The sequence below is a fragment of the Gavia stellata genome, chromosome 9 (genome assembly GCF_030936135.1).
Source record: "Gavia stellata isolate bGavSte3 chromosome 9, bGavSte3.hap2, whole genome shotgun sequence".
In the NCBI taxonomy this organism is placed as follows: domain Eukaryota; kingdom Metazoa; phylum Chordata; class Aves; order Gaviiformes; family Gaviidae; genus Gavia; species Gavia stellata.
This window is the reverse complement of record NC_082602.1, coordinates 10,752,227-10,767,466: the sequence shown is the minus strand read 5'-3', so window position 1 is coordinate 10,767,466 and position 15,240 is coordinate 10,752,227. Positions and strand designations below refer to the sequence as shown.

General features: G+C 45.6%; 1 protein-coding gene across 5 annotated transcripts; it reads right to left on the bottom strand.

The window, feature by feature from the left end:
- Positions 1-1,141: 1,141 nt before the first annotated feature.
- Positions 1,142-14,629, bottom strand: NCOA4 (nuclear receptor coactivator 4). 5 transcript variants are annotated; one of them, XM_059821564.1, is made up of 10 exons: positions 10,993-11,177; positions 8,238-8,391; positions 7,645-7,785; positions 7,436-7,524; positions 6,836-6,944; positions 6,153-6,224; positions 5,327-5,473; positions 4,087-5,097; positions 3,662-3,751; positions 1,142-3,079 (listed from the first exon to the last, which is right to left on the bottom strand). In XM_059821564.1, exons 2-10 carry the CDS (start codon positions 8,376-8,378, stop codon positions 3,074-3,076), a joined length of 1,806 nt encoding a protein of 601 aa, XP_059677547.1. In that variant the 5' UTR covers positions 8,379-8,391; positions 10,993-11,177; the 3' UTR covers positions 1,142-3,073. The 5 variants fall into 5 exon arrangements, with proteins under 5 accessions (XP_059677547.1, XP_059677548.1, XP_059677549.1 ...); XM_059821565.1 differs by having other exon boundaries at positions 5,327-5,470; XM_059821566.1 differs by lacking the exons at positions 1,142-3,079; positions 10,993-11,177 and adding an exon at positions 14,584-14,629 and having other exon boundaries at positions 3,523-3,751.
- Between the last annotated feature and the right edge of the window lie 611 nt (positions 14,630-15,240).

Below are 15,240 nucleotides of genomic sequence, written 5' to 3'. Positions count from 1 at the left end.
TTAATCTGTGCTGCAGCCTGCACTGCTGCCACAAGTAAGGGCCGGCCAAGCACTGGCCTTTCCCCCTCTCCTCCACTGGCTGAAGTTTGGGGCACCTTCCCTTGCTGCCTGCAGCAGCTCTCAGGGGTGGGGATGTAACAGGCCCTCATGAGGCAAGCTATCGGCTTGTGAAGTCTCCCACCTGAAATTAGCCATAAAGCTCCATACTTGCACCAGTACGTACGTGTGACCACAAAGCATTCTGGTTATTTTGCACAGAAGCAAGTTAGGAAGATTAATTTGTTACAGAAACTCAGCTGAGAGAGAAGGGGGAGGTAACTGCTCTAGCTCCCCAGGGAGGGAGAGAAGTAGAATTAAGCATTTTGGAGAGGACCCCATTCTTCAGTACAATCCAATAATCTCAGATGGCTCATAAAAGTGTTTCCCAGAGAAGCCAGGAACAGCATTCTCTGCTCCGGCTACTCTGTCTTCTTTGTCTTTGGAAGACCTGAGGCATTTTTCTCCCTGTCTTTGAAAGCTATACTCAGGATCCATGGCTCAGGAATTCTGCACGTGGCTGCTTCTAACAAAGAACCTCTAGTCTATTTATAAAAAGAAGCGTGTGTATGCACACCCACACATGAAATTCAAGGTATAGTGGCTGAAAGGCTGCCAGGCCCAGCTGCCTGCTGTCTCAAGAGACTGTTCTCTTAATGCTACAATGCAGCCTGGCTTAAGTCACTTCTGCCAGTTTAGAGGAACGGAAAATCCTCAGAGGAACAAAACATGTAGAGTCTGATGTTCAAAAACCAGGAGACCAGAAGAGCCAGAGAACTAACTTCCAGTTGCGCAGCCAGACCAGAGATGTTCTACAGCCATGGGAGAAGAGGACTGGAGACCACTAAAATCTGTAAATCCTCCTCAAGTATTCAAGAGCGGTAAGAAATAAACATGTCACTTTGTCTAAACGTGTGTTTCTTACAGCAGCTGAGTGAAGGCCGGGTGATTCAGACATACCAGCCGTGTGTCCAGGGGCTTGCGTTCAGTGCAGCCATCGACAGGAGTTACCCATTAGGTGTGCACCTGGTGCCAGGGTTTCCCAGCTCTGACTGCGGGGCTCTGCGGAACTGCAGGGGGTGATGAAATAAAGAACTAAAACATCTTGAGTCCAGCACAGGGATGGAAGCACAGCTGCAGCAGCATCCAAGCAGAAGTTAACGAGGCAACATGCCGCAGCATTTTTAGTTACCAGTCTTGCAAAGGAGACATATCACACCTTTGGTTGCAATTATTTTTTAATGGAAAAGACTAATCAATGTTTTACATAAATATCAATTAGTGATAACAAGTCAGTTGAGTAAGTAAAGGAATACATACTCCCAAGTTTTAAAGGCTTATAATGAACTGACAAAGTAGCACACAATGACAACTATAAGGAATTATAAGAGGTGGGCTGCACGTCAATCACCTTCATTAAGTTCAACTGCTAATCAAATTAGGCTATTATTGGAGTTAGTCACAGAGCAGTCTTCCCATGCAGCAACAAGGACACGTTCAAAGGGGGAAGTGAACTTCAAAAACTTATTTCTGCTTCCAACAGAAAGCCCTGACTATGAAAGTATGAAAGCCTCAAGTGGTCCACTGATGTTAAGCCCTTTTGGGGTCTGGTTTCGGATGTGCAGTGTCCCCCTCTCAGACTAAAAACTGACATTTTATCCAAGTACACAGGTTCTATCAGACAGGAATGTGTTCACACTGCAAAGTGATACCAAGGCTGGACCTTGCTAATAATTTCTTTTCTACAGTTTTGTGAAGAACTAAAATCACTTTTATTCCCAGGCAGGCTGCAGGGATGGGGAACAGGGGAGGCTGTTTTTATAGTCATTAAGAGCAATTTCTAAATGAGTAGAAGCTGCACCAGGAACTATGTAACTTCACAGTTTTTCATGCAAGCTGACAGGTGTGATCCACATTTCCATCCCAACATCTCCGCAATCCTTCCTACGTACTGAAAAAGCTAAATACCTACAGAGGTATTGCTCACACTGTGTCCACAGCTATCAGGATCAGAGTTACTCAACCCCGCTTTCATATGCATAACAACAGAGAAATCCAGAGCTTAAATATCTTTAAAATGGATCAGTGGGAGCCACGCAGTTTGCCAAGTTAGTGTTTCCCAATTAAACAGCATGACGTCAATCTGATGAGAAGGCATCAAATTCCCCAAATATTACCTTTAAATATTATGTGGCTAAGATGCCCGCTTTCCAGTGGTTTCATCAACGGAAGTTCATTATGAAGTATCTAAAACTAGCAGAAACGTACACATTTAATCTTACAGCTTTTTCAGTGAAATTCAAATAGTTATTACATGCTGGGGACATGGTAGGATCTGATCTAATGACGCATGAAAATTAACACCCTACCCTGTTCTCTGAATGGCTCAACAATTCGCAAGAAAAGTTTTCATTCAAGACTAAGTTACCAATTCTCCTGTCACATGTCAGGTCCCATAAATTCATGTCTTTTTCAAAATCTGGACTACACATACTCAGCCAGGAGACACACCAATACAAGATGCAAATGAAACCTTTAAAGTTAGCAACTGCTCAGTAAAAGAAATTGCTTCCAAATACAGCCTAAGTTATCTTGCAGTCCCAGTAAGCTGGAACTCAACTCATGACAAGGTTGTAGGAGCTGAAAGGAACGGCAGCACTTCTAAAGTCACTGCCAAAGGTGGATGTTTCAGAGCACCAGAGGAATTTTGCTTTTTACTTGCACTGGCTTCAACGTACTTCAAGTGACAACCTAGTAAAGAAGATTCACGTAGTCCCATAGCAGATACGAATTTACAAACACCTCTATAGTATCAGATTGCTTATGCTCAGTGGGTTTACATTTCAGAATTAATCATAACAAAAAGGTATCTTCTGCACCATAACTCTGTTATATGAGTAATCTTTCTTTTTGCTATAATTTTAGAAGAAAAAGCAGACGGCCAAACACAAAACACAAGAATTCAGCTGGCTGCAGTCACTCAGCGTGATGTGCGATTGATCAGCGTGAAGGGGACGATTTCACTGCTTCCAGTTCTTCACATCTAAACAAATTTAAGATGGGATTATTCTCTTTGATAAACAGAAAGCAACACTTTTGGAAAAAAACATGCATAAAGACACCCTGGAAAAAACAAAATTCATACTAAAATACTTCCTAGAACCAAGTATCTTGCCTTTTAGGGCTTGAAGTATGCCTGCTAAGGACTTTTTTCACGAATTTCAAAAACAATGATAAAGAGTTATCTTGGCAGAAAGGAAAAACATGATGTCAGCTGTAAATACATTAACGAGATAAGAAAGAAGCTGCCTGGAAGTTTAGGCATTAACTGTGCATTCCAGTTGCAATAGAAGTTACCAAAATTCTACCAAGTGTCAATCAGTTGAAGAGCTATTTACTCAAGAACATAAGTAATTCCCTCCCTGGCTTGTGATTGGAAGAGGAGGAATAATGAAAAAGTAGAATGGTCCAAGCTGTTAAAAAGGTGTAGGGGGAGGAAATCACGATGCTGTTAAATATTATGTTTGGAGAATTCTGCAGACGACAGTTAGCTGCCGGCATCTGTACTCTGCACCCCCATGTTATGTTTGGGCTCAGTTGTTCTAATACATTCTGTGCATCCTACCTGTAAAGGCGTCCGATACAGCCATTTTTCTTTATCTCCATTGAGTTTCATACAGGCAAAAAGGTCGCAAACTGTAGGAAGGCCAAAGTCCTGAAAGAGAAGTCACCGTAATTACTCATCTCCAAACATAAATACTTTCTGATGCATCTTCAAATTTTGGCAAGTGTTAAAAAAGAAAATAAAACTGACTTCTGAGTCCGAGATGAATAGTTTCCTCATTTAGTAAAACAATTATTAACTTGTTTTGTGTTAAACGCTGGCCTCATCTACTTAAGCAACTAATTAATAGTCACTGAAAACATTGAAAGAATTAAGAAACCTAGAAATTGTCAGTATTATCCAGAAGAGGTATGAATTGGGAAAAGAAGGCAGGCATTAAATTCAGTAAAACAATAAACCCAGCAGTAACAAAAACTTATGCTCACTTGTGCTTTCTTGCGTAGAAGCCATTTATCTTCTGCTGGGAGCGGGCTAGTATTTTCTAGGTTGTTTGAAGTCAACACCCAACTGTTTACATTCAAGGGGAGGTGGAATGGAGCCAAGAGGTCTAGGAAAGGACTCTTGAAACTACTATCTGCTTTCTCCCTACTCGCCTTTTCTTCTGCACTTTCTGCTTTGTGCTCAGACTTGGCTAGCCAGCTTGCCAGAGGCCTTTCGAGCAATACTTTCAAGGGTTCTGCAGTTTCTGCTGAATAATCCGCTTTCTCTGCACTAATGGGTTCCCCTGTGAGCTGCTGTGTGGGGTTGAGCCAGGTATCAGCAGCAGACTTGGTCTTCTCGTGCTCAGGGTTTGGTACATCTTTCTGGCTGACTGGAACTCCATTTTTATCCTTCCCTTCTTTCTTCAGAAGCCATTTACACAGAGCCTCTTTTCCACAGTTTTCATCACACACACATTCTGAAAAGCTGGCACACAGCTCATTAGCTTTGCACACATCTTCCACTTTAAATGGGGCCTGGGGATGCTGAAGAAGCCAAGCATTTACAGCAGATGTAGTGGGTGATTTCTTTCCTTCAAGATGCTCATTCAGGCACTTCAGATTTCCCAGGTTCTCAATTTCCACACTTTTGATCTGGCTGCCACGACAACTGGTACATGTTTCAGCTTTGAGGAGCCAATCATTCAAATTAAATTCTTCCCTAAAAGGTTTAAATTCATACTTCCATTTCTCATCTGAAGCACTACTTCCATTTTCTGTGTCAGGAGTAAGCAGCCAGTCAGAAAGGTCCATCTCTTCTTGTCCAAGGGATTCCAATTCCTCCACCTTTTCAATAGTGGAAAAGGACGAGTTGAAAGTAGAGGTGGAGTCCTTGCGGCCAGGGGAGTCTGTCTTCCCAGCAACATCACGCTGTTGATTCTGCAGGAGCCAGTTTTCCAAATCTTTCAGATTTCCCCAGGCTTGCTCAAAGTAACAGACTTTGGAAGAATTTAAATCCTAGTGAAGACACATTGAAATGCATCTGTTAACACTAAAAGACAACATTCAGTAACTGTTTGCACAGTTACAGCTTGGAGTATTCTGATAGTAAGTGCAAAAGTATTAGTTCAACATAAGGCAGAGAGAAGAGAATTAGAGAAGGTTTCATTCCCACCATATTCTGCCTCCAATTGGATACTGTGTTTCCCCCTTTATTGAAAACTAGGTTAGTGCATAGAAGGCTTACCTGGCTGGGCTCTGACACACATTTCTGCGTAACCCATTCTTCAAGATTGGTGCTGGGAACATACGGAGCCTGGCAAACACTCACAGGTCTGCTTCCAAGTAACCAGTCAGCAAGCGAGGCACTCACTGTCCCACACAAGGTTTTCTGCTGAGAAAGAATGTTTTGGTTATGAGAAAGTCTAATTGTGAGGTAATCTATGGTGAACATCAAAGAGGCATTCAACATGCATCAGTATTTTTTGAACCAAAAGAAAACCCAGTCCCTTCTAATTAAGAAAAAGTAGATTTTCAATCACCTGTATGACTTTAAGCGTCTGCACTGATAGGTTGTTTTGTGAACCCAGATCCTTCAGAAAGCAAATGACAAGAAAGGGAAGTGGTAACTTCTACAACACACAGTTCTGATCCGTGTACCCCAGCCATAACCCTCCTTCTGACCACAATTCCCATTACTAATTTGCTACCTTCCTTCACTGGTGCTGTTTCTGTGCAGAGCCCAACATAAGATTTCCCATGAATTTCTGCATTAAAAGGAATTGGACAGTTCCAAGCCCTGACTTGACAACATCAGGGAATATTCAGTTAAAAAATTCTGACTGACAGTCCCGCTCCAAATTCACTTTCATACTATGTTCTTTTGCATGTCTGTTCCTGGAGCAGCTAGAACATCAGACCACCAGTGCTCACCACAGCAACTTTTACTGGCTACTCGGACATCTTAACAAACAAACTGAAGTCATTACTCAAGCAAGCTAACATATTGTGCTTGAGTTCTCCTTTTCGCTTTAATACAATTAAACATTCACAGATACAAGTCTTAATCTTACCTGCTCACAGTTCATTAGGGCACAATTCTGCCCTGGGAACCAGGGAGAACTATTCTCTCTCTCTGAGGTTTGCTGCAGGGAAAGAAAAGTAAAAGCTAATCTAAATCTCAATTTTGTCCAGTTTCTAGGATGAATTCTACAATAAAGCAGAAGTAAAGCGCAGTTACAACTGGTCAGTTTTTTGTGGCTACCAATTTTCTCAACATTTAAAAACAGAACGGAGAAAGATTTACTATAAAAATACTACCTTCAGTCCACTTCCTTTAAGAGAATTATCTCCAATAATACAGAAGATACACTGCTTACATAAAAATCCCGAAATATTTATATCACAGAAAGCCACCTACGATGTATAACTATTAATATGTAAAGAAAACAATAACATTAATACTCAGTTGCTGGAATGCAGTAAGAATACAATCATCATTCCCTCAGTCTCTGCCAAAATATATTAAAATAACACATACATAACTAGATCTAAGCTCAGTCAAAATCAGAACTACATGCAATAGTTAATAAACCACTGTGTATATATTATATCGCTAAAACTATATGACTCGCACACAAGATCCATTCAAGCTATAACTAAAAGTAGAAATATCACTTGGAATCTATTGCACTACTGCCTCAAAAAAGATTTTTTTTCCCCCAAGTATTCCAAGCCAGGAAAGTCTTGTGCTTACCATTGTTTTAATTGAACCAAATGAGGTAATAGCCTGGCGAAGGTAAGATGTGTCAGCCTCAAAATTCAGGATGGAAGACTCCTCTGGTTTAAGAGTAAGAGTTTCCAGTCTGAAAGAGTAAGACGATAGTTACAAAAAGAAAAAAAAAATTATAATCTTCTTAATCTGTCATGTTTTGGGAATCAGTCCATTATGTCAAAGGAAGGCTTCCAGCTGACTTGGCACTAATTAGGTAACAAAAAGACTTTTAGTACTTGCATAAAAATAGAGATGCCTATCCACAAACCAAAAACAGAATAAATAGCCAGCAAAACACAAGTTTCTCCTTCTGACTTCAATTGCCATCAACAACTAATATTTTAAATAATCTGCACAAATGAGTATCTCCCCTGCTCCTTATAGTCCTGTTTTTTCAATTTAAGATAAAAAAAGATGAGAGGAATCATATCTCAGACGGCTTTAAAGATCTTATTTCTAGGAACCATTAAAAACATAGAAACAGTGAGTTACATCTATTATTAGTTCTATCAGAAATCAAAAACCAGACTAAATTCAAAATAAATACCAATTGTGTTAACTTGCATCATAAAATATATTTACCTCTCCAGGCAAACTGAAATCTGGTTTGCTAGTTCGTTACTACAGGAGCGTTCCAGCTGATGAATAAGGCAATTGAATTGTCCCAAATACTGCATGGAAGACAAAACACATGTTATTGTTTTGCCTTCTAAGATTAAAATGCAGAAAATACTTGCAAGGATAAAGTTTAGTTAAAAATGCCAGTGCAACAATTTACAACCAAATCTTACCCAATAGAGCTGCTGCGCCTGCTGCTGCAACGCCTCCTCTTTCAGCTGTTGTATGAGATCTACCTGTTCAAACAGCCAAACTTCACGACTGCGCAGGCATTCCAGGTGGCGGCTTATGTGGCTGTGAATCTTGGCTTTTACCTGTAAGGTAAAAACGTACCATTTCTAGAACACCTGTCAAACAGTATGAGCAAGCATATGCTGCATTGATTACAAAACAGTAATTGTCACAGATAAGCAGTATTTTTGGAGCAATTTATTTCTCAAAAACTAACCACACCCACAGCGCCACCTGACTCAAGTTAGTAGAAGTTCCAAGGCTACCTTTAAAGAAGTATCAAAGAACAACGTTACTTGCAATATCTCTCTATTCTGATGTTTCAACAAACAGCTTTAGTAAATTCTGTGTGCCTAAGCTAGTAATACAGGAATACCTTTATCAAGAGCATGACCAAATTACACAGTAAGATGCTTGCAAGTTTCTAGGAAAACTTCAGACCATCATCGTAACAGAAAGTAATGAAGGTTTTTATTATTCCAGAGTAAAGTCATGTTAGTTATTAAAACATTTTTTAAAAATAATTTAAAATTACCTCCCGCCAGTTCTCTTTAATCTGTTGTTCAGCTTTGACAATTCCAGATATAGCTGTTTCCAAGTCCTTCTTTGCTTGAAGGCACTTTGCCAGAGGCTCACTGCTGCAGGAATTTCTACTTCTATCTTGTGGTGGACTCATTCTTGAAGTGTTCCTAAAACACAATGAAAAAAAATTTCTTAATAGTTTCTATTCCTCTTCAACGGAAGAGGAAGGGCATCACATGAAGAACCATCTGCTCCACTTCACTATAAAGGTGAACAACAAAAAGAAAACACAACAAAAAAGCTAAGACCCTACACCAATGCAAGTTTTCTAAACATAGATAAAGCTTTCTCCAGGGGCAACAATGGTCTCTCAAATGCCTTGGCCCACGGAATTTGCACAATCGCAGGAAAACCAACAGATATTTGACAACAGCTTCAACCACAGGCTCTTAGGCAATCCTCCCCTGCCATTCACTTTCCTCTGGCTTTTATGTCTAGCCAGCAAACTCCAGCAGCTGGCCGATTCAGGCAAGGTTCAGCAGCTCTGCCGGAACTGGGGGAGAATGGCCCGGCAAGGGGCAAAACTGTTTCAGTCACCCTTTTTTCAACTGCAGGCAAATGAACTGGCTCCCATAAATGAGAAAATCCTAATACAGTTTGATCAACTGAAAAACCAAGTGTTGATACACAGATCACTCTTTACTAAGCTGCAAAGGCCGAAACTTATAGCAGCTGCCCATTATTTTTGTTGTGCTCACAGCCATGGTAACTTACTCAGCTTCAGCATACCCTGAAGTAGAAGGGGCTCAGATACAAAAGTTCTACAGAAGTTACACAGGTAAGGATTCTGCAAGTAAGGGAAAAAAGCTAAATATGGATTTTTAGTAAAAATGGGAAGCATCTATATAAGCATTTTTTCTAAACAGTGGGTATTTTGTTACCGAAGAGTTTCAATTCTCCTGTTAAGTTTCACTAAAGATTCATAGTAAGTGTTCTATTTAAAACAAGTCTTCAGCAGTGACAGCTATGGAAATTCCCAGCAGAATTAACGTGTACACATGTGCCAATCTAAATATTTCACAGATTTTACCACTCCTCTGGAGGGAACTGAAAAGAGTATTTTGAATATGACAACTATGGAGCTTGTGTTACTGAGCAGCTATTTAGTCTGCCATTTCCAAGCCCCACGACCATATAAACTGCAACCCAAAAATCCTTCCACAGCCAAGACCCACCAGATACATCTAAGTTGTGCATTTCAGAGAGCAGAGAGCTAGGAGTGGTTTGCAAATGGAAGCTGACTGAAAAAGCAAGGTTTGCTGTGAGGCAGCATCAGGGACTGCATCTCCCTTGGTTCCCTCCACACCACTGGCTCCCTGCCTCCCAGGCACCCCCCGCCATGAGACACGGAGCAGGCACAGAAGCCACACCAAGCCGCTGCACACAACTCAATCCCATCCTCGCCATAACGTCTCATCTTCCAGGAAGTGCAGAGCACAACTACAAGAGAAGTGAACTTGAATTTATTTTTTAAGCTTATGTTAATTCTACACCAAATCAGACAGGGTGCAGAAGTCCAAAATATATCATTCTCCATTCTGTGCTATGAATACCAGTTTTGTCCTTGTATTTGCATACTCTAATTCATTCACAGGTTCAGTTCTGTAGGTTTCATGATCCTCACCTTGCCAGTGATGTTCAATAAAAGGTAAGCTTTCTCTTCACAACACCCCTTAGATTTTATCTTGCTTGTCAACTCCCATGTACAACCTACAGGAAAACATAATTGGGAGCCCTAGGTCTCAGATGTAACCCAAAAGTATTAAAGTAAAGGCAGAGATATACCCAGCCAAGAAAACAAGGATGTTACATATATTAAAAGCTGTCATATACTCAAAAGTAAACAAAAAAATCATAGCGTTCTTTATTATTTAATTATCATACTCTTATGTAATAACCGAGTCAAAGTCTGAAAGGCTAAATGTAAATGGCATGTTTGCTTGCACAGTAGATAACATACTTAAAAGAGTTTTGTGAAAATAATGTTAAGCTGTGTATCTACAAATGCCAAGCCCAAAGTATGCTGCATTGCCATATACACATTTTCTGAATTTACCCCACTAGGGAATTGGGCCCAATGCCTGAAGAAATACTACTTTTTCACACTTTGCATTAGCAACTTCATACCAGCACAGTGAAATTTAAGAAACTGACACGTGCTCCTCTAATGATCTCCGAAAATACTTGCCTTTGTTGCTTTTCTGGTTTTTTATTTGATTGCAAGAGCCTCTCTCCAAAACGTATACAGCCAGAATGAATGCTGGTTTCCTCCAGCCTGCCAGCTCTTGTAAAATGGCTGTTCTTTTGCTTTGTCAAAAATTAGCCAATAAAAATAACATTAGAGTTGAGGATGAGAGTCAATTCATCCTTCTTTTCAATTTCTGCAAGCCTCTAACAAAAACAAGTGGGGGTAACCACCTATTTCCCTCCTTCCCAACTATCACCAAATAACACTAGGAGTTTAAGACGTTTTCAGGCCCCATGCTCTGAAATACCCAAAATCATACACTTCGGCTCAACAGTAACAAAATACAGTTATTTCTGCAACAGGATACATGGTTGTAATACAGCCTCACCGTTTTTGGCCACTTCCACGTCATCAAACTGTTTCCAACCACACGGAGGAATTCCACCATGATTATATTGCATCACGGGCCGCACCAACCCCCTCGCCCCCCCCCCCCCCCATCAGCTGAACTGGCACTTACTTCGCGAGCCACGGATGCAATTCAGCAGCGTCCCGCTTATAAAGCTGTTTCCATTTTCAACCTTCTATTCTGCACAAGCAGGGACTCAAAAACGCTTTTTAGCAGTCACGTGCAGCTGTTTCCAGTCCCGCCGCAAATTCCGCTCCAAACGCTCGCCGACGGGGAGGCGACCGGACCCCGGTGGAGGCAGGGGGACCAGCCGGCGGGCAGCCGCCGGCGGTGTGCGCAGGGGCCGCCCGCTGCGGCTCCCTGCAGCGCGGCCGGCGGCGGGAGGGGAAGGCGCGGCCCCGCAGCCCTGCCTGCCGGCAGCCCCGCCGCCGCCCGCGCCCCGCGCCTTATCGGGGCGGCCAGCCCGCGCCCCGCCCCGCGGCCACAGCGCCCGGCCGCGCCCGCACGTCGGCAGCGGCCGGGGGAGGCGCCGGAACCGCCCCGGGGGCGCGGGAGGGCCGGGCCGGGGGCGCCCGGCGGGGCCCCGCGCTGCAGCGAGCCCGCCCGCGGGCGCTGGCCCCGCTGGCCTGGACCGCAAGCCGTTCTGCGGGCCGCGGCCCAGGCCGAGGCACACCACCTCACCCCTGGCCGGCGAGGCGGCGCCTCCGCCGTGCGCTCCTCCTCTCCCCTCCCCCGTCCGCTCATCCAAAACACCAAGTGCCCCCAGCATCCCGCTGGCAGTTTAAACCGCAAAACCAGGGCGTTTTGCAACAAACCCACTCTTTCTTGCAACTGCCGAGTGTGGCAAGGCGCCTTCTTCGTGTAACAAATGCAACAGAGCACACCCGAGCGCTAAGGCGTTCAGCACGTGTTTTTTCTGCAGCAAGAAGGGCCAAAGGGGCTGCGATCCTGCGCAGCAGCCAGACGAAACCTTCCGTCCCCCGCCACACACAAAGCCCAGCACCTGTGAAGTTCCAGAAATCCCTCTGATAATAAACCGCCCAGCTGCAGTAAACTCCTGGAGGGAGCGACCTGACACCGACAGACACAGTTTTTATCACCTCTGCTCTTTCTTCCCCGATTTCACACGCAAATGAGGAAAGCACACGTACCTGTGTGCCTGCAATCAGTAAAAAAGTTATAGCTACGAAAACAAAAGAACTGCCCAAATGAGGTAGGAACATAATATTATTGTTCCTAATTGCAAAATAACTACCAGTCTTTACAGAAAGATTTTTGCCTGTTTCTGTTAATACCCAAAAGCCTCCCGGGAGGGCCGTCACTGCAAAAACCCTGCAGCCAAAACTTCTGGTCACAGTGTTACTTTTCCCAGTGCTCCGTACAGTCTCCAGTCTCCCAACAGGCTGCCTGCCCCCACCCCAAGGTGTTACTTCCCGTATTTCTCCTCTTGTGCTTTTATTTGTAGATCAGAAACCGCCGGGCAAAAGTAACTTTTTTAGATTTTAATTAACTCTCAGGAGCCTGGGGAGCAGAGGAGGCGGGGACAACCCTTCCTTGCCTAGCAATCTGCTAACAGGCCAGCAGAAAACTGGTTTTACCAGCTTTTCAGTTCCAGCACAGCCATCCCCGCTGCCGCTTGGGAAGATCACTGTTTTCCATTTCAATCGGGTGTGGAATAACCTCAAAAAGATGGCCGGGCCGAGACTTTGCTGGAGAAAAGCTTCTGAAGGGAACAAAACCTCACGGCGAACACACTCTATTTATAAGCGTGGAACGATTTCTTTCAGTTGGCAGGACTAGGCTGTTCCAAAGGTCTCTCTGACCTGACTTCATGTGGTTTTAAACCAGCTGGCTTGTTTGAACTGAAATCCCTCTTCATTTCCATTTTACCCCACCAAAAAACAGTAGTTCCTCGTAAGTAACTATCCCAAATTAGGTACGTGGGAGTTGTGGTTAGGGAGTGAAGTACTGTAAGTATACAAGCCCAATCTCAGAAATTTCCATCTACATCCAAATACAACACACATTTTGTACAGCACAGTATCAACATCAGGAGCCAATATCTGTGCAGAGCCTCTGCTGGGGGGGATTATTTCACTCCAAAAGAAGCGTGTACCACTGTATTTTGTAAGTCACAAGCCACATGCAGAAAAAACGACCTCCAACAGCTCTGAGTAAGAGAAGTGGTGAAATTAACACCTAAAGGTATAATAATAAAGAAAAGCTCCAGGTAATACATTTTCTAAAATTCAAGTAGGTTTCACCTACCTGCACCATATTAGATCTGTGCCACAAACCTGAACACAGGCAACTGCCTTTTCAGCCTATTTTAGCCCTGGAAGAGCCCCGTCAGTGCCCAAAGCACATGTACTGAGACATCTTCACAAGAGCTGGGTTCCAAAGAGTCGTAAGTCACCAGTGCAGCTGAGACAAGACGACTGATCATCGTTTTATTCTATGAACCATTAACATATATTTTTTAGGTACAGCAGAGCAGGCACATAATTAAAATCACAAAATATCTGAATATGAAGGCCTAAAATCACTATGCCATGATTGCATACAATACCAAAGTAGATATCCCCGAGTGGGAAAGACGAACTGTTATCTTAACACAGATTTTACATTACAACACAACCATCTTTCAGACTTTGCATTTAAAACCCTTTGGAAAACAACTGACAAATCCCTTGCTCTGCTCGAAGCATATGGCCCCAAAGATAGCATTGCCACGCTCTCTGCACATCCATCAATACAACGTTATGCACCTCCAGAGTTATGAACAGTATTTTTTAAATGACTGTCAGCTTTTTTCCCCTCCTGTGACTTCATACCTTACCTAAAACCCCAGCGGAAGACAATTCTGTCCTGTCAGCTTTTCCCTTTAATCCCCATCACAAATACCGAGTTTAATGCTGAAAGAATGACTAACAAAATCCCTGAAAGCTCTGCCTTGAACCACTAACCCCTTACCTAACAACAGATACCTTCCAAGCTTTCAGTAGACACGGTGCATGACAGCTCCTGATCGTTTCTAACCCAGGCTGTTACTGCTTAGGCAACCTTTGAAAAGCGCGGCTGTTGACACAAGATTTTGATTTTTCAACTAAGGCGCGAGACGACGTTAGCGGTGGTAGCAGCTTAACTTCTCACGGGCGTAAGGCGGCGGCGAGATCAGAAAAAAAACTCCTACGTCCTCGTATTCGATCAATGTCAGCCCTCCACCACAGAATTACGGTTTCCTGACTGACCCGCCCGGTCACGCCCGACCCCAGCCGGGCCGCCTGAACGACTTTCAGCCGACTGCTCCTGGGCCGCATCCAAAGAGGGCCGCCGGGCCCGGCCCAGCAGCGCTCCGCCGGCTGTGCGCGCCCGCCCGCACTCCCTGCGCGGAAGCCGGCCTCGCGGGGCCACCACGGCGGGGGTGCAGCCACCACCTTCTACACAACACGGACGCGCATTTCTCTTAAATCAGCCCGAAGCAGGCGGCGACGCCGGGACCGCCGAGAGAAAACCCTCACAGCAATTAACGACACCACCTCCCCCCGCGGCAACGTAACGCGTGTCCCCCCCACTGCGCGCAGCCGCCGCCAGCCCGGCCCGCGGGGGACCCCGGCCCTGTGGCACCCCGGCCCTGTTACCCCCGCCCCACTGCCCGCCCCCGCCGCAGCGGCCGGCGGTCTCCGGTGAGGCCGCGCTTACCGGCGTCCGGCGCGGTGCTCTCCCCTCAGCCCTGCGCCGCCGCAGATGCCCGGCGAACAACGGCCGCTCTCGCGAGAGCGCCGCCCCCGCCCCGCCCCGCCCGCCCCCTGGCGGCGCGGCGGAGGGGCTGCGCGCCGGCGTGGCCCTTGGCGCCACCGCGGCGGCGGCGGGGGAGGGAGCGGGGCCCGGAGCGGGGCGGGCAGCAGGGACGGCCCGCGGGCTCGGAGGGCGGTGAAACCCGGCAGCACGAAAGCAGAGCGGGGGAGAGAGGCGGGGGGGTGGGGTGCAGTTCCACAAACCAACGCAAAAGCGTGAAGCACAACAGACACAGCACCGCCAATCCCCGCCGGCAGCAGCGCGGCGGCTCTCGGCCGTGGTCGCTGGCAGGAGGCTGGCTGCCGCCCGGCTCCTGCCCTCGGTGCCTCCCTCCCCGTCCCACGACGACCTCGGGGCCCGCCATGGCGGCAGCACGCGGCCCTCAGCCCGGGCGGGAAGGCGGCGGTGCTGGCGAAGACGCTGGGCTCGCTGCTCGCCCGGCCCGAAGCCGGCCACCCCACGGGCTTCCCGCCGCCAGCACGGCCCGCGGCAGGACAGCGGCCCGCCCGAGTCGCCCTGCCGGAGGCAGCGGCCCTCGCCCCACGCGAGGCCGGTGGCCCT

Excerpts from the sequence above, each read along its gene's own strand:
- NCOA4 (XM_059821566.1), bottom strand. The coding sequence starts at position 8,378 with ATGAGTCCACCACAAGATAGAAGTAGAAATTCCTGCAGCAGTGAGCCT. Across the intron at positions 7,525-7,644 it reads AGGCGCAGCAGCTCTATTGG|TATTTGGGACAATTCAATTG; the intron begins GTAAGATTTGGT and ends TCTTCCATGCAG. Across the intron at positions 6,225-6,835 it reads TTGGTTCAATTAAAACAATG|CAAACCTCAGAGAGAGAGAA; the intron begins GTAAGCACAAGA and ends CTTTCCCTGCAG.